Raw genomic sequence first — 18,540 nt, forward strand, 5'->3', positions numbered from 1 at the left:
ATCACTTAATGATATCAAATATTAAATTTATTAAATAAATGAAAAATTATAAAATTAAATCGTAAATTACATAAATCACAACATATTTTATATAATTCCACCATAGTATCAAATCACAACCTTTGCAAACGATCAGCTCTACTAGCGTCATCCAATATTCTGCTTTGCGACATGTTTTACAATTTTATCAGCGATTACTAATAACAATTTATCACTTATGTTCGTACACTTTATGAATAATCTAAATTATACCGTATTACATCGCCGACTTTATTAAATTTAACAAACTAGAAGCCATCTTCAAAAAACCATTAATAGGAAATATAAAAAGATTAAGAAAATTAACGGACCTCATATACCTAAAAAAAAGAAAAGATAAAGCGTTCAAATAATTAGAAACTTTTAAATTCTTGAATAAAAAAGAAGTTACGGACAAATTTACGATAAAACTACTTGAAATCATGGAAACAGACTAGAGACAAGTGCACAAATAATAATATACGTCACGCGAACTCACAAATATTGGGACGAATCCATCCATTTGTCCATTTTATTCAGCAGAAATAAAAGTTCAGATGGCTATAAAAATTAAAAAAACAATGAGGAATCAAATTCCGACAATGTCCAACCCTAACAAAATCAAAGTTCGGCAAAATCAGACGTGTCTGGGCCGATACAGACGAACGAAACGTTCATGGACATATATAAACGTCGGAGACCAATTCGGAAAAGTAACACAAACTGTACACTTTGTACGTTATTTGTTGTACAAATTTTTAAAACGCTATCAAAGATAATATATTGTGATACGCGTTTTAAATGTGACGTGCACGCATTATAAAAGTTCTGGTACTAATGTTTATTGTAAAAATGTGCACAAACGTTTAACTATGTATAGGTTATAACTTAGAACATATATTTTAAGTATCATGTATATATGGGTAAGTAAGTAGTATATATTATATATACACGTACATAAAACGTTTCAATTAAAAACATTCATAATGAAACGCATAATATACTTAGAATAATAGAAGACTGAGGGGTGGTGGTGGTGTAGGTGTTTACTTAAGAAAGGATGTTGTTTATAAAATTCGTACAGATTTGTGTACAGTAAAGGATGTATTTGATTGGTTAGCTATAGATATTAATAATATTGCAGGTAAAGGATCTGACATATTGTTTTGTTCCATCTATCGTCCACCTAATACTAATTACAATTTTTTTATTCAACAACTAGAAGAATTGTTTATAAAATTGAAACAGGCATAAAACTAAAATTTATATATCAGGTGATTTTAACATTGATATGGCTAAAGATGACTGCTACAAAATTGGTTTTTCTTTCCGCAAAGAAAATGACTGTCATTTTCGTTAGTGCCGTTAATTAATTCACCTACACGTATAACTAAAAATACTTCGACGTTGTTTGATAACATTTTCACTAATAATATTGTCAATCACACTTCAGGCATCCTATATTTTGATATTTCTGACCACTTACCTGTTTTCACTGTTTGCAATAATATTAGTTTCATAAATAACTCGGATACTTATTCTGCTCGTGTTGTATCAAATAGAAGTTTAGTTCCGTTTTATCTAATTTTGACTGGAGTTGTTTAAATCAATTTACCGATTTAAACAAATATACTTCATCATTTATTAATTTTTTTACTGGTTTCATCCGCAAAATGAGATCTTGTAAAATCAAAAATCCGTGGCTAACAAAGGGTATCCTTAAATCATTCAAAGTTAAATCAAAATTATATAAATTGTATATTAAAAATCCTTCTGAACTTAATTTTTAAATTTATAAAAAATATCGTAATAAATTAAATAAATTAGTTATTATTTCTGAAAAAAATTACTATAACGATATATTTGAAAAAAATAAAAACAATACAAAAGTAATTTGGCAATATATTAATAAATTAATTAGATCCCGACCTAATAATCCTATCAGTGAAATAAATGTAGATGGTTTGATAATAGATAATCCGAAGAATATATGTGAAGCATTCAATAATTATTTTACCACTATTATTAAACACAATGATGGTTCTCAAAGTAATATTTTTTTGGACAATATTTCCTCAAATTTTACCGTAAACTCTTTTTATTTGAATTTAGTTGATAATGATGAAATTCTTGGACATGTCAATGATTTGAAGTGTTCTCATTCATCAAACCATGATGGTATTTCTTCTTTTTTCATAAAAAAACAATATATAACATTATTGATCCACTTAGTCATATTATTAATCAATCATTTGCCACCGGTATGTTTCCCGATCTTTTTAAGATTGCTAAAGTTATTCCCTTGCATAAAAATGGTCCCACTAATCTGCTGTCCAATTATCGACCAATTTCAGTTCTATCATCTTTGTCAAAAATCTTAGAAAAAATCATGTCAAATCGTTTAAATAATTATTTGAAACATATCAAATTTTTCAATGATTCTCAATATGGATTTAGAAAAGGTAAATCTACTGAGTTGGCGTTGTTAGATCTTGTTGAGAGAATTCTTAGTAAAATGGAAGATAAGTCGATAACTATTGGGTTATTTTTAGATCTATCTAAAGCGTTTGATTCTATTAATCATGCGTTATTGTTGAGGAAATTATATTCTCTTGGTATTCGTGGAGTACAACACAAATGGTTTGAAAGTTATCTATTAAATCGTAAACAATATGTAGCTTTGGGTAATCATCGGTCATCGAATGTTTTGATTAAATTTGGTGTCCCGCAAGGCTCAGTTTTGGGGCCTTTGTTATTTTTAATTTTTATAAATGATTTATCCACTGTCAGTAAATCACTTGAAAGTATATTGTTTGCTGATGATACCAATATTTTATGTTCTGGGAAAGACATTAATACTGTGGTCAATACATTTAACACTGAAATGGAAAAAATATGCAGTTGGTTTAAATCAAATGACTTAAATATAAATTATAAAAAAACAAACTATATGATTTTTGGTTTTAAGATTGTTGCTAATAATTTAGGGATTTCTATTAAAATTGATAATAACAGTATTGAAAGAGTGTATACAAATAAATTTTTAGGTTTTGTAATTACAGACAATTTGTCATGGTTAAATCATATAATGCACATATCAAGTAAAATTTCTAAAATTACTGGTATCATTCGTAAATTGAGGTTCAAGCTTAGTTTTGATGTCACTAAAAAATTATATTACAGTTTAATTATCCGTATTTAACATATGGCGTAATGTTATGGGGTAATAGTTGCACGACCCATCTTAAATTCTTTGAGATTGGCCTATAATAGTTTTGTTAGATGTCTTTTTTTCTTGAAAAAGTATGACCATGTCTCAAGTTTTTACCAAAAAGCTAATCTATTAACAATTAAACAAATATATAATTTTGGTCTGTTAAAATTTATGTTTAAATTATATAAAAATTTATTGCCTCCTAATTTGTCCATTCATTTTAAAGCTCCTGATAAAAAGTTACGTGTTTTAAGACAAATGAATGATTATGTTCAACCTTACCCTAGATTAGTAATGTATAAATTATCGGTTTTCTCCTCCGGGGTTTCACTTTGGAATAGATTGCCTTCAGAGTTCAAATTATTAAATAGTATTTCTGATTTTTCTAATAAAATATTATTATACGTTTCCAAATAATCTTTGTTATTTCTAATTTATTATGCTGATATAATATGATTAAACATTTTTGAGTTTATTGCTGTTGGTTTTTGAATGTATGTCTTGAATGTATGTTGATATTTATTCTTGGACTTAGTTTGAATTCAATTTGTTGTTTGTTCCGGCAAAATCATATGATTGAACATTTTAATTATATTGCTGTTATTTTTTGAATGCATGTCATGAATATATGTTAGTATTTATTTATTGGCCTTTGTTTGAATTATATATTTGTTGTATGATCTAACACATTTTAGATAACACTACAAGGATCAAATTTTAGTTTCATTTCATTATCATTTTGTTTTACGAACGTTTAATTTATGTGCAGTGTGCTATGCTTTTGTGTCAAACAGTTGAACGAACAAATTATGTTATCGTATATGCGCTTGATAATTTTTTAAATTGTTTCTGTTTTTCTTTTTGGTGGCCTATAAAGCTTAATAAGCTTGTATGGTCTCCAAGCCATTTTTTGTGGTTAATAAAATTTGTAAAATAAAAAAAAATAAATAAAAAAATAAATAAACTATACCTATTAGAACAAACTCAACCCGTTGGTTTACTGACCCCATATATAGAGAATATAATGACTGACCCTTTATTGTTACATATTTTCTACGTGGGTTTTTGCTCACTTAATCCAGCTGTCCATTAACTCAGATAGCATATCGTATGTCTTTATAACAAAGCTCTCCAAAACCATCGGCCTAATAATGAAGAAACTAGATTTTCCCCATTGTATGATATTTTACTTTTTAAAAATTCTAGATAAAAAGAATTATAAAGAATTTGGACGGGTTAACTTAGCTGGAGTGGCATTCCTTATTTGTTTTTGTCACGTGGTTCGAATGCTCTCCGATCAAAATTCCTAGGCTGTATTCATTTACACGAAAGATGTTGTGCTTGCGGGCGCATATCAATGCGTGTGTGTCGTGTCCTCGTGTGCTCTTGTACAAAATTTACATAACGCAATTTTCTTTGTTCTGCTTTTATCAGAGCTGCACAAGGATACGGATAAAAGTCTATTACAAATGCTATTTTTCAGGCCAGAAACCGTATTATATCATACCTTATCGTTGTTATGACGTACCCTAGTTTTGACAAAGTCAATTTGGAGGTTTCTTCTACGACAATGATTACAGATTTTGTTTCTAGTAATTTTTATAATGGTAAGATTAAGGTAGGGCAATAGGGCTAGCCTGGCTACCTTTGTAAAATACCAAGGATGTGGACCAAAGTTTTTGCATGGTTCTTTGAGGAATGTTATTGAACATCCCTAAAACGAAGCTGTAGATATAGGAATAAAACTGATTGTTTGATCAAAAATTTGATTCTTGTTGTTCAACGGTTTTTCTTGATTAAATTTTTTACAAACATAACTTTCTAGATTTATTCTGTGATTTGTACGTGACTGAGAAGTACCTAGTTAAAAAAAGCATGGTGTAGAAAGAGATTATTGTTTAGAGCTTTAGCATCTAACTATAATTGTTTGGGCTCATGAAATTTTACGTATTTCAATGTTTGTGCATCTTTTTTCTGAATCCACATAGGTAGTTCGCAGGTGGTTTTCACTGTTAAATCCATTAGGGTTGTATTTTAACATACATTTGAATAAAAGCGTTGATCACATAACTAAAATACATTCTCTTTATGTATTATCACATAATATTATAAACATTTTCATGGTAATTCGGTCAGGTTACTCAAACTAAACTGGCACTATGATATTTCAATAATTACATTATTCTAAAAATCAATGTTTTTTGAATATATCAATTTTTTTCTCCACTGGTTTGATGTGTGTTGAAAATTTGTAATACAGCATATATTTAAAATACACATTCTACGTATTCTTTATATTATTATCACTGAACTATCACTGAACTATATAGTGGTTATGCAACACAAGAATTTTATTTTCTGCAAAACTTTGCAGTTGCGGTTGTTACACTCAGTCCCTCAATAAATAGCCAAAAATAACGAAAATTTTCAGAACAAATTTATGTTGTCTTGTTGAACGGACAGAAAAAAAATGGTTGCATGTTTGTCTGCAACGGCCTGTTATTTCTTACAAAATTTCAGATTTGAGAAATGACTTGACATAAGTATTGTTAGTTTGGATTTCTGTTTTTTTCTCTTTATAATTTATATATTTATTTAATTATAATTTAAATTTTAAAAATTTAATTTAATTGAATTTTTTAATAATTAAATTAATTAAAAATGTATGCTAGTCTTGTATATAATTGTAATCTATACACAAAAGTAAAAACTATAAAATAAAAACATTCTGATTTTTTTCTTTTTGCTTACATTAGAATTAAAATATTAAATTTATTTAATAATTAAATAAAATTGAAAACAATTTATCATAATTTTTTTTTTCAGAAATTCTTTCTTTCAAAATATGCAATTTTTAACTAATTTGTGCACTTGTACTTTGCACAATTTTATTTGTAAATTTATGTCATGATCATCAGCATCACCATCAATTAGATCAGCATTACCTAGCTAATATAATATGAATTTAATTAATTAATTAATGGCTAATCACTAATCAGATCTAGTTTTAAATTTAAAGTTTTAATATTAAAAAACTGATGAAAATAAACATTTTATTACATTTATTAGATTTTTATCTGTTTGAAAGAAATGATGCCCTTCAGAAGAACGTTAAAAAATGTTGTTAAAAATTATTCGGATGCCCAGGTTAAGGTGAGGGAGGCCACGTCCAATGATCCATGGGGCCCGTCCAGTACCTTAATGACTGAAATTGCTGATCTAACTTATAATGTCTTAGCATTCACAGAAATAATGCAAATGATATGGAAAAGACTTAATGATTCTGGAAAAAACTGGAGACATGTTTATAAATCTCTTGTTCTTCTAGAATACATTGTCAAAACTGGTAGTGAAAAGGTATGTTTGTTTTGGATATATAGACTATCAATAAAGTTTATTCAATTTACTGTGTACTTCCTTATTAAATTTTTTAAAAGAAATTGATGTATTTTGCTTTTTATGATTTTTTAAAATGCTTATCTAACAGGTCACACAGCAGTGCAAGGAAAATATATTTGCAATACAGACACTTAAAGACTTTCAGTATGTTGAAGATGCCAAAGACTATGGTTCAAATGTGAGAGAGAAAGCCAAACAGTTGTCTTCTTTACTAAAAGACAATGAAAGACTGAAGAATGAAAGGGCCAAAGCATTAAAAGCTAAAGAAAGATTCGCCCAGACAAGTTCTGGTGTCGGTGTTAGCATTTTTGTCATAGTGTGATACATTCTATAATTAGTTGTACTAATTGTTTGTTTAAAACTGTCGAAATTGCAAGTCATTTTTACTGATATTTTTTCTTAGTTTTATTCAATCAGATACTGTTCCATGAGTTGTAAAAATTTTTAAAAATACTTTGAAAATAAATTTTTTGAATATTTCAAATATGAAATCCATCCAAGCTGTAATTGTTATAATCTTTTATCTAAGTATACCTTAAAATCATATTAACACTGGCTTACATGTTAAAGTTCAGTCCTGTGGATGCATATCTTAAAATTTTCTTGCAGACAGGTCCAAGTTATGCAACAGCCAGTCCAATCTTACCCAGTGTCCTTGCCTACCCTGATAGTGTTGTTGGCAGATATTCTGGATGTTTGTCATTATTTTTCAAATTCAGTTTTTTAATTTTTTTTTTTGGTTTGATGGAATAAATTATGTTTATTTATTTGATTTTCAGTTGGATCCCCAAGTTCGTGGTCATCAGATGGTGGACCTCTGGATGGTGTGTATGTTTTGCATCATCCTATTCATAGATTTGTTCAGTTTTCGTAATTATACTTAACCATTTGTTCATTCATGTCTATGGTTTTAATTTTGTTTCTTGAATATGTTTTATAAAAATATCTAGTGACCAAAATAATTTTCATTTCAACAGCTGAATTGGAAGCTGTTCGACCGACATCTATGGGGGAAGAAGAGTTACAATTGGAGCTGGCACTGGCAATGAGTAAGGAGGAACATGAACAACAGATGAAGTTAATCAAGGGTCTGTTTAACTTTCTAATGATGAGATGTTGTGTAATTATGTTGCTTTGTAACGATGATAGCATTGTTGACATTTGTTTGAAGTGTTTAGGTTGGGATGAAAATATTTAATTAAATTGTTAATTTAATCGAAGCTAAATTTCTTGATAACTTAAATAAATTGTTTATCATCTGAGTTTTAATTTGTTCTCGCTTCTATTCCTAAGGAGATGAATTTAAACTGCAAATGGCTCTGCAGCAAAGCAAGTTAGAAGAGAAGGAAGCCAGGTTGAAGCAATCATTAAAAGTAAGAAAATCTTTTCATAAATTTCATTAACAAAATGATTCTTGTTTAAATATAATTTTTACAAACTGATTAGTTGTACACGTTTATATTTTTTATTTGACCTAACCCATTACACCGATGGAGAATGGTAAGCATGCTTCGCCAGCCACAGACCCAAAGTTCAGTGCAGCAGCAGCAAGTGGCACAGCTTCAAATGACGTCTGGTCATGTTGGAGGTCACCTGATGATGACGTTGGTGATGATGATGGCAGTTTAAAAAATCCCTGGCTCAATGAAGATAAACATTGGTTTGATACTGTACCACCAGCTGGTTTGTAATCTTTTTTTCTATTTGCTTGTAAATGTAATTGTTTGATGTCAAAAGTAACATTATTTTTCCGAGTTTGATAAATCAAAAATTTATTTTTTTTTCCACATTGAATTACGTTATGTGGTTTTATATATTAAGGATGTATTATGAATTATTTTGTTCAAATTAGCATGGCCTGCATCAGTGATGAGCCACGACACCAAGCCACAAAATCTCTCGTCGTCATCTTCTCCTGAAAAGAAGAAAACATCGGTGGTTGATGAATTTGAAGAAATTAGTAACAGAACAAAATCCATGTTGATGTCAGGTTTAGGTGACCAGCAGGAACCTCAAACAACTTCTGATGAAAAACCAATGAATAACAATCTTCAAGGTCTATAGCATTTGAATAAATTTTATATGTTTTGTTTCTGTACTATAATGTCAATTGTATTATTAATTAAACATGTTTTGTAACAATTTTGTAGGCTGTCAAACATTCCTTTGATAATTTGATTATGTTTGGTCATTTATAATACTACTTTCATTGCATCTAGCTACCTATAGCAGAATTCAATGCTTCCATTTTTTCAAATGTATTTGACATCCATTTAGATGACAATTGTTGTGTTGTACTGCACCAAAATTAGACTTATTATACTTTAGTATATTTAGTTTAGTGGTGTTAGTTTTAACAAAATGCCATGACATATGTGTTACGTAGTAGTGTATTGTGACGAAGAATGTTTTGGTCATCAATGACAAACACACAGGGCCTTGGGTGGAAAAGAATTCCACATCAGAACAGCATCGACAAGAAGAGGAGTATCAACAACAAGTACAGCAACACCAGAGGGGCAAATCACCAAAAGACTTTCTTGGCGAAAATGCTGCTCTTGTCAATTTAGATAACTTGATGTCTAAACAAAAATCAATTGGTTATTATTCATTCAAATATATTATAATATTATTTATTTATCTTTAAACTGATCTTTCAGTAGTTATTATTTTGATTAATTTATAATAATTATGTTGATCCTTTATTAATTTTCATAAAAATTGAAAAAGTTATTGGAAATAAATGTTGAACTTTTGTTGTTCGTCAGTGGCCCCTGCCCCATTCAACCCCTTTACCCTCACCAACACTGCTTCCATCACGATCAACAGCAGCCGAGGAACATCACCGTCACTTCCCAGCCAGTCATCCAATCCGTTCGTTGTCGACGGTACAGTGTCCTCTAATATTCCACCTACGCTATTTTCAGACGGTCGGCAGTTTCAGTTTCCACTGCAGGCATCTGCCAACTCATCCAGTTCATTTCATCAGCCATTATACAGCCAACAAAAATTTCAATCTCCATCAAACTCTCAAGTTCCACAAACAGATGGCCAAGAAGTGCCACTGCGATCTACTTATCCGGCTGAGTTCAACCCATTTCTCTGAGAGTCAAGTGTTTTAATTTTAATGATTGCTTTATTATTAATAATATATTTAGTCATTTATTTAAACTGTATTGCATGGGCGAATAACACTACGTAATGTGGGTGCATATTCAACTTGAGTCATCGTAAAACATGGATTATACTTAAATTTGATATGAAGTCTAACTTACTGTCTACATAAACACAATATCGTTGGTTTGTTATTCATCCTTCTTAAGGCGCGAAATGTCCCGCCGTTGCATTCTTTTAAATTTTTGTAATTAGCGACAATCTATATCACGACGTAAATGCATATGCTTGTAAAGGAGATGCAAGTTTACATACATGTAAGCGTATGGACATTGTACGTTTATTATTATTGTTATCATTTCTATTCATTCAGCTATTTATTGATCTATCTTTTGTTGGCGATTACATCAAACTGCTACCGTTGATATTGTAATTATTGTTATTGCTTATTTAAATTGAGTGAAAGCCCTATTGTAAAGATTTGTCATTCAATATTAATTGTTTTTAAATTTTAGTTAAATTTATATTTTCTTTGCCGATTGTTATTCTCTGTTACAGATTTTGTTGCTTGTGTTTATTTATAATATACAAATTCAGGATGTATTCAATTATCTTTATTACGTGTTATCATAAAAATGATACATCTATATCAAAAACACGTTCGGTTGCTCTTACATCTTCTTACATTTGAAATCGAATTTTTGTGTCAATTTGTCTTGTATGCTGACTGACGGTTTTTACTTTTTTTATTATTTTTTTCACCTGTTTTTAGTTGCCTCTTTGCAGTGGATTGCGTGTTTCGGGCAATTCATTTCACGCAAATATTAATGGTCTGTCTGTACGCAATTTGTTTTATTTCGTAGTCTGATTCACAAATCTGCATTTTTATTTATTCGTCAATTCTTATATATATTCATCCGATTTATTTCATAGTATATAATATAGCGGGTTTTTAATTTGTTTCATTTTAATATTTTTGTTATTATTAAACTTAATTCTTTGTTTCATTGGTGCCATTCAGTCAGTCATATAAAATCATCTTCAATTTATTTAGACACTTTCTCATCAAGTAGTTTCAACTCTATTATATGCGAGACTCTCAAGACATGTTTAGCTTAGACTTTTTATAACCGGATACGCATTTTTTTCTTTCCTTTAACTGAAGGTTTATTTTTGTATTTAATTGGTTTATAATCAGCAGCTTCAAATTTTTCCTTTGGTTTTATAATTACTCACTTCTTCCTATTGAATGTGAAAGTGAAAGTTGAAAATATTTCAGTTAAAAGCGGTAAAACGGGAATCAATCAATTCCCTATTTTTGAAACATCTAGACGCATTACTTCCCATGTAAATATATTTAAATGATTAAAGATACTTTGTTAACGAGAGGATGGATATTACTGGCAAATTATATATTACTGGAACTTTGGAAAAAGTTCGGTTGTTGGATTAAATAGACGGAGTCTGGTAAACGAATTTTTACTGACCTAGTGTCATGGCAGAGCGAAAGCAGACAATGATAAATTTAGCAAAATTAAGATCTGCTGGTAACTGAGAGCAAGAAAACTTCAAATTAGACCACGGAAAAGGAAACGTACTAGCGAAACATGAGATTTGCTGCTAAATGACATTTTTGCATGAAAGTACATTTTCCATCAGGATTATTTTATCAATTTTATTCAAGAGTTTTAATGTCTAATTCATTAAATTTTATATAAAATTTAGCCCCATTTTTAAAGAACAATTCTCGTGTTGAACAATGCAGTGGCTGGTAAGAAGCCGATTTTTTTTAAGAGATGATCAAGAGAGATAAAAACCAACCTTTCAACATTAAGTGTACAATTATTTATTGGTTTTATTTCTTGTAATATTTACATTTCAATAATTAATGCCAAGAATCAACCCATGTGTTCTCTGAGGTGGAAAGGTGTCACATTTTCAGTAACATAAACTTGTAACATTTAAATCATTAATTTGGCTGCTTTAATGTTTAATTTTTGAAAAATTCGAAATCAGGATATGGGTTAGGTGGGTTATGGTTCATGATTCTTGACCTGCTATTACAGTTACTTCTATTTTAATTATTTTTACATTTTTATCAGTATTAAATTAAATTTTAAATTAATGATAATACCCTCAACATAAACGTTATATATATATATATATATATATATATATATATATATATATATAGCATAATTTATTAACAGATGTTTGCATTTTTTTAAAATTATGGTTTTATAAAATTCTATTGTAACTCAAATTTTTTCAAGCCAAAGCCCACTCACTATTTACCTTTTTATTCTTAGTTTCTTTTACCAACATTACCGTACATTTCCTACCAACATTACACCGTACAATTTCAGTCAGTTTCTACCAAAACCTGATACCTTAATTTTTTAAATGTCATCTGTTGCTTGATGTGAGTAAAATATGCTAAATATCTGAAAATGTTGATGAAGTAAAAAGATTATATTAAATTAGAGAAAAGGTTGTCATCGCTCTCACGCTTCTTTTGTAATACTTTTTTTCCCCACATCTTGCATTTTTTTGTTCTCAACTCTTATTCCCAACCTTAATGGGTTTTTCGCCGATAGCTGTAATACTCTTCTAAATTTAACAGCCTGAAATAATTTTTACACACACACACACACATATACATATATATATATATACGATTTGTATGCTTATTGTAAGTCAACGTTTTTGTGAGTCAATGACTTTAATACAGACAAACTAGAAAGGTATTCGTTCAATCATCCGATGTAAGATGTGTCATCGTTTTGTTAGTATGCCAATATAACTTATTAAAAATTGTGTAACTTTTATTTTTTAAATTGTTATCTAACAAACGACATATGTGTAGACCTACACACACAAACACATACACACACATATATGTATATATATATATCAACTTTCCCACGCATACACATACTAAATTTTGGTCGCTCCAATTTTAAAAACATTCTGAATCTTCGTCAAATAAAACAAGGAAAATTGAGCGAAAATTGATATAAAGCGGAAAGCCACAAAGGTTCTTTTGCCGTCAGTCTTGTTAAATAAGAAAAAAACTGTAGCCGAAAAAGTGAGAATTTCAGAGATGTGATGTCTACATCGAGAATCCACCATAATTAAAATGCAATTTATTATTATCGTTGATAACACAAAAACTCGGTACAGTCACATGAAACAAATGAGCCATTGAATCCCTTGTTGGAATTTTGGAACGCAACGATCCCATATTTATGGAAAATGTTTATTGGTTAATAATACTTAATTAAATGGAAAACTGTTTCGCTTAAACATACAGTCAAATGACAACAAATGCAACATAATCCAAAATATACAGTTGACACTCGAAGACTGTTCAACGTAGATTCACCATTCGACAGGACAAATATTATAATGCATGATCAAAAAAAAAAAATTCAAAACGTTTAAACTTAAAAAATATATATACACGAGTCAAAATAAAAATAGATGATCAATGTATATATAAAATATATAATGTGTATACAAACATAGAAATGTTCGCTCGCTTCAAGCGTTTACACAGAGATGCACGAACATTTGTAACACATATTATAAAGACTGACAATGTCTCATTAAACGAAAGGAAATACTCGAATATATCTCATATGTTTGTTCATTCATTAACTCATTTATTACAGCACTTATTAATTAAATATTAATTACTTAACAGTTAATTTCCATGCACAACGGGTGGAAACTCATTTTCATCATCCAATTTCAAATCGTCTGCAGGCTCTTTAACTCTGTCCTCCGAAGGTTCATCTTTCGCTTTATGAACAACAAAACATTGATAATAGATTCACATTTAATGAAATTTATATTATTAAATCCATCAAAACATTCCTCCCAACCAGTTAACTGCCGATAGAGAATTAGAGTTAATTAAAACCAACAACACAGACTTCTTTATTAATCTTTTATTAAATTTTTACCATTTAAATTCATTTAAAGTGTTAAACTATCTTGCAGGCTTTTCGTAGCTTATTCATTTTTTTTTGCCACTAGATTTTCAAAAATTGCGTTACAACTCAAACTTTCCATCTTACTTTGTCCTTCCAAGTTCACACTCATTTAATTGCCGACTGTCGCCATGTGACGCAGGCGATCACCGAATTTTTAATTGTGCATCAATTGAGTGGTCAATTAATTAATAATTAACCAAATATTAGTAGAAATGAATGAAACAGAAGGCAATGAAGAATATTCAGAAAAGAAAAATACTAAGAAGCCTACCATAACTATGCACAATGCATAACTAACTAAATGGCCAAGAAGCCGCTGCTCCGTTAATTAACATGGAATCAGCAACCTCTGCATTCCCGCTTTCGCCCATAACATCAAACCTGAAATAAACGATCGTTCCATAAAAATTTATCTAACATATTTAATGAATAAATAACATTAACAAATATCTAGATGCTTAACTAAATAGTTTTTAAGAAAAGAAACAACGTAGACATAAATATCAAGATGGACTTAAACTAGCGAAAAAAATTTTTGCTGAAATAAAAATAAAGTGCCAGTGCATCTTACCTGAGCCGTTTAACATAGGGACACTCTCCTCCAATAGATGTGTTGAAGTTGAAGACGTACAAGAAGCCATCCTCACAGGCTACCAGCACGTAGGTTGCTCTCTGTATGCTGCCAGGCAACAAACAACAAATCAATGATAATGCAATGAGACCGTAACTTGTTACTTAAAATATTTAGTGCTTTCTATTTCACTGTTTTTATTCGTCAACGGTCTTTGATATGGTGCAAATTAAACTAGTTAGCGGTGTTTCAACATTTATTCATCAAGCCATCAAATTAACAATGCAGCAACTATTAAATGGTTAACAACGCATGTAATATTTCCAAACAGTGATGGTAACAATGTGCAATCTACACTATGTTAAATAACTTCACTACAACTCTAACATTCCTGAAGTGTCTGGTCCTGTGCAACAGTTAACGATGCACAAAACAAAGATTTTGTGCAAGACTGCAGGGAAATTATATATTAACTAATTATATAAACAAGTTTATGGGAAAAAATTATTTTTCAACAAATCGTTAAGAAATAAATACACAATAAAATCATTGAATTTTTCATTACCAAGCGATGGCGCTGACATTCTTGAGACCAGCTTTGTGGAGTCGTGCAACGGCAAAGTCACGTCCCTGGTTTAAAATTTCGGTAACTTGTGTTGGCAGGTAAGAGGCCGATGTCCTGAGGGCCCCACTAAGATAGTCCATCCAACCACCTTGCGACTCTTCTACGGGCCTTCATCAATCACAAATTTTAAATCACAAATTTCATATCTTAATACATTGATTCCTTCATCTAAATTTAGACATGTCGATACATTTTTGAAAAGGTTATACAAAATTTATTGATTCAAATTCACAACATTGGTTCAAGAATTCAAAAAAAAACTTGCAAGCATATTGTAAAAAAACCCAATTTGTTCTTACCAAACCAAAAAAACCATGCAACCATACAATATATAGAAAAGTCACTTGCAGCTGAGACAAGTATGCAAAAATGAAAAGTAGTAGACAAAGTTGAATGAAGCATACAAATATATATAGGTTAACAAAACAAAAACAAACTTCTCATCTTTGGTGCTTTCCAGGTTGAAGATGTGAATGGTCTCCGTGTTGCTGGAACAACAGAGGAAACGAGAGTCTTGACTGAATGAAAGTGAATGTATCGTAGCGCACCTGCATGTTCAAGCGTAATATCAAGTTATTACCAAAAGTTTCCATATTAAGCATAACATCCATGCCATTTTCAAATTCAGTGCTCTTATCTGAGTATTAAAAATCATCAATTTTGTATTACTCTAAACAACGATCAACTAATAGTTTTAATTTAATATCTAAGATAAATAAAATTAACAAGTTTTTCAATTTTTTTCATGGGAATTAAAACCAAAAAATAGATAAAATGATACTAAACAACCTTTTAACTCCTCTTCTGAATTCAAAAATCTTCTGACCATCAGGCAGTGAGAAAACTCTGATGATTGTACCCTGTTTGTTGTTGGTGGTGATGGTGGTTTGTCATTCAACATCCAACATCCAATTCCCACCATTCACACATTTGAGAATATATATATATATATATATATATATATATATATATATTATGAATATTCATTATAATACTCATATATACATACTCAATATTACAAGTGCAAATGATTATAATTTAAAAAATATAACCAAATGAACTGATGTCCACCAATCGTTAAAAAAAAATTTAAAGCTACCAAAATGGAAAGCCAGATGAAAATAATGAAAAATAAAATGAACAATACTTTTTCAGATGCAGTGGCTATCATAGATGAAGATGTACTGAATGCTATGGCAGCTAATGGATTGTCATGGGCATGTATGGTTGTTATATCCCTCTGTCCAATGAAAAATAAATATATAGAGACAAATTCAATTTTATACTACACATCCTCTTAGTGCTTGTTTTTGCTGGAGTAATTACACGTTTACAATACTGAACTCTTAAAACTTTGAGCTTCCAAATCGACTTAATTAATCAATCATTTCCTATTTAAAATGTCCAAATTTATTACTAATTAGATCATCAGACAGGTAGATAGATAAATTTGAAAAAGATTCGTTTTCAAATTTGGTTCGTATTTTTAAAAATTCATCTACATTAGAAAACTTTCGCATTTGACCTCACATAGTTTACAAACTTTTTTATTATATAGCATACAAATTTTAATTGAATTTGGAATTGTCACATAAGTTATTCGAATCAACTGAGTTCAGTCTTAAAGCTCTTGAGTTTAATTTTTTCATCACAAATTTTTCAACTCCATTATCAAAATTATTTTCACCTATATAAAAAAAATGTGACAAATTTTGAGAACAAAAAACTTTGATTAAAGCAATACAAACTATGGTGTCAAAACTACAACAAAAAACTAAAAAGTGAATGAACAAGAACCTGACTGATACAGTCGAAAACATGGACCTCCCCGATGATATTGCTTGAAGGCCAAGCAAGGAAGCAGTTTTCATTGCCAGAGGCTAATGCAAAAAGACCCTTTGGATTGTATGGTATGTTGTTGATGCTGTGCAAGGTTCTCATGTCCTTGAGACCGTGGATGTGTATACTGTCTTCCAAACAGACCACCAACCTCTGTAATATCGCATGTGACTTGCAAAGATATTCAATTATATTATAAAGATGTTGAACTATCATTGAGTATGCATGTGGTTCTGACATATATTAATAAACTAACTACAACTTCAGCCACTAAATAGCATCACATTGTGCCAATAAATTTGAGTATTGTTAATTATTTTTCTCAAAAATATGGAAAAAATATATATTTAATAAACTTGTGAGCAAATATATTAAAAGGTCAATTTTTAAATTTATACCGTTCTGTTGAGCTTGACTCCTAAAATGGCACTAGAATAGCTGAAGTTACATATTTCTTGGGTCTTCTTAAAATGGCATACCCTCAGTTTTCTGGGGGCTGTCAAACTAACTAAAGCCAACAAACTACTGGAAAAAAACCTGTCGATCGCATTGACTTCTGGGGTGTCTGAAAAAATAAGAATATCAAATTGAGCATTTAGCATAGCAAATGAATTATAAATGGAAAACTACTGAAAAATATATGTATACCATCTTCATGCACGACGTCAAACTTGTCGATAGAAGCTAATGACAGTAATCTGTATCCAGTTTTTGTACCAACTGAAATAGCGCTAGAATTTATAATTTTTATTTTATTTAAAAAATTTGTCTTAATCAGCACATTGGACATATTTTAAATAAATATTTAATTAAATAAAAAATAATTGAGCTAAAAATTTTTATTTCAACATTCAAAATTAAATATTAAATGCTGAAGTAAGAAAATAGGCAGCATGATCGTTTCATACACATATGTACCACAAATCAGTAAATAATTAAAATTATTAATTAAGTTACTCGTTACTAAAAGTCTAAAACTAAAAAGCTTAAAAAAACTAACATTAAAAATTAAATGCTTAAGTAAGAAAAATAGGCAGCATGATTGTTGCATGCACATGTGTACCACAACATGCCAAATCCCACAAAAAATTGTTGATTAATATCAATAAATTAAATGTCAATGATTTTTTATTCAAGCCAGTAAATAATTAAAATTATTAATTAAGTTACTAAAAGTCTAAAACTGAAAAGCTTAAAAAAACTGACGAATAATTCTGGTTGAAGTTGAAAAAAAGCAAGTTAGATTCCGACTCGTCAGTCTCAAGGTCTGGAACGGCCGCCGCCATTTTGAAACCGAATCAACCACAAAAACAACGATGCCTAATTTGTAAATCTTTTTTCGAGTCCGTTTGCAAACCTCAACTAATAAAAAGAAAGAAATCGTTGTTTAGGAAAATCTTTTTCAATCATTGTTTAAATTTAATCATTAGTGATGAGCTGTAAAAATAATTTAAATTAAAAATTTTTTACATAATTTTAAATGTTTGAAAATACATTTTAATTTTAATAAATTTTGTTATTAGTTTATATATTTAACTAATTAAATATTTGTTACTTAAAATAAGTATTTTTAAAATTTTACTTTTAAATTTATTTCATAATAAACACACGTATTTCCTGCAAAAAAGTGTTTGATTCTGTCGCTCGGTATCATTTATTAATTCATATAGTGTTTCGGCCTCTGGTAAGTGGTTGATTAATTAGTTTTTTTTAATTAGTAACATATATTATAATTTATTTTTTCAGGTTCCGTTGTCTGCTG

The 18,540-nt window shown here is 29.6% G+C and overlaps 2 protein-coding genes across 2 annotated transcripts; one reads left to right on the top strand and one right to left on the bottom strand.

Annotated features, from left to right (window-relative positions):
• Positions 1 to 6,325: 6,325 nt before the first annotated feature.
• On the top strand, positions 6,326 to 6,953 carry HELRODRAFT_84146 (hypothetical protein; the record flags this gene model as incomplete). Its single annotated transcript, XM_009024006.1, has 2 exons — positions 6,326 to 6,589; positions 6,720 to 6,953. 2 exons carry the CDS (start codon positions 6,326 to 6,328, stop codon positions 6,951 to 6,953), a joined length of 498 nt encoding a protein of 165 aa, XP_009022254.1.
• A 5,599-nt stretch (positions 6,954 to 12,552) lies between these two features.
• HELRODRAFT_185812 (hypothetical protein) lies at positions 12,553 to 18,180 on the bottom strand. The gene is made up of 12 exons (XM_009024051.1): positions 17,985 to 18,180; positions 17,427 to 17,509; positions 17,177 to 17,343; positions 16,737 to 16,949; positions 16,087 to 16,179; positions 15,729 to 15,799; positions 15,377 to 15,487; positions 14,880 to 15,047; positions 14,315 to 14,422; positions 14,042 to 14,124; positions 12,669 to 13,549; positions 12,553 to 12,587 (listed from the first exon to the last, which is right to left on the bottom strand). The coding sequence occupies exons 1-11, from the start codon at positions 18,062 to 18,064 to the stop codon at positions 13,452 to 13,454; spliced, it is 1,275 nt and encodes a 424-aa protein (XP_009022299.1). The 5' UTR covers positions 18,065 to 18,180; the 3' UTR covers positions 12,553 to 12,587; positions 12,669 to 13,451.
• Between the last annotated feature and the right edge of the window lie 360 nt (positions 18,181 to 18,540).

This window comes from Helobdella robusta (genome assembly GCF_000326865.2).
Source record: "Helobdella robusta unplaced genomic scaffold HELROscaffold_39, whole genome shotgun sequence".
NCBI lineage: Eukaryota > Metazoa > Annelida > Clitellata > Rhynchobdellida > Glossiphoniidae > Helobdella > Helobdella robusta.

Coding starts and splice junctions, on each gene's coding strand:
- HELRODRAFT_185812 (XM_009024051.1), bottom strand. CDS start 18,064: ATGGCGGCGGCCGTTCCAGACCTTGAGACTGACGAGTCGGAATCTAAC. Junction 14,125..14,314: donor CCCTATGTTAAACGGCTCAG/GTAAGATGCACT, acceptor CGTTTATTTCAG/GTTTGATGTTATGGGCGAAA. Junction 13,550..14,041: donor AGCGGCTTCTTGGCCATTTA/GTTAGTTATGCA, acceptor TTGTTCATAAAG/CGAAAGATGAACCTTCGGAG.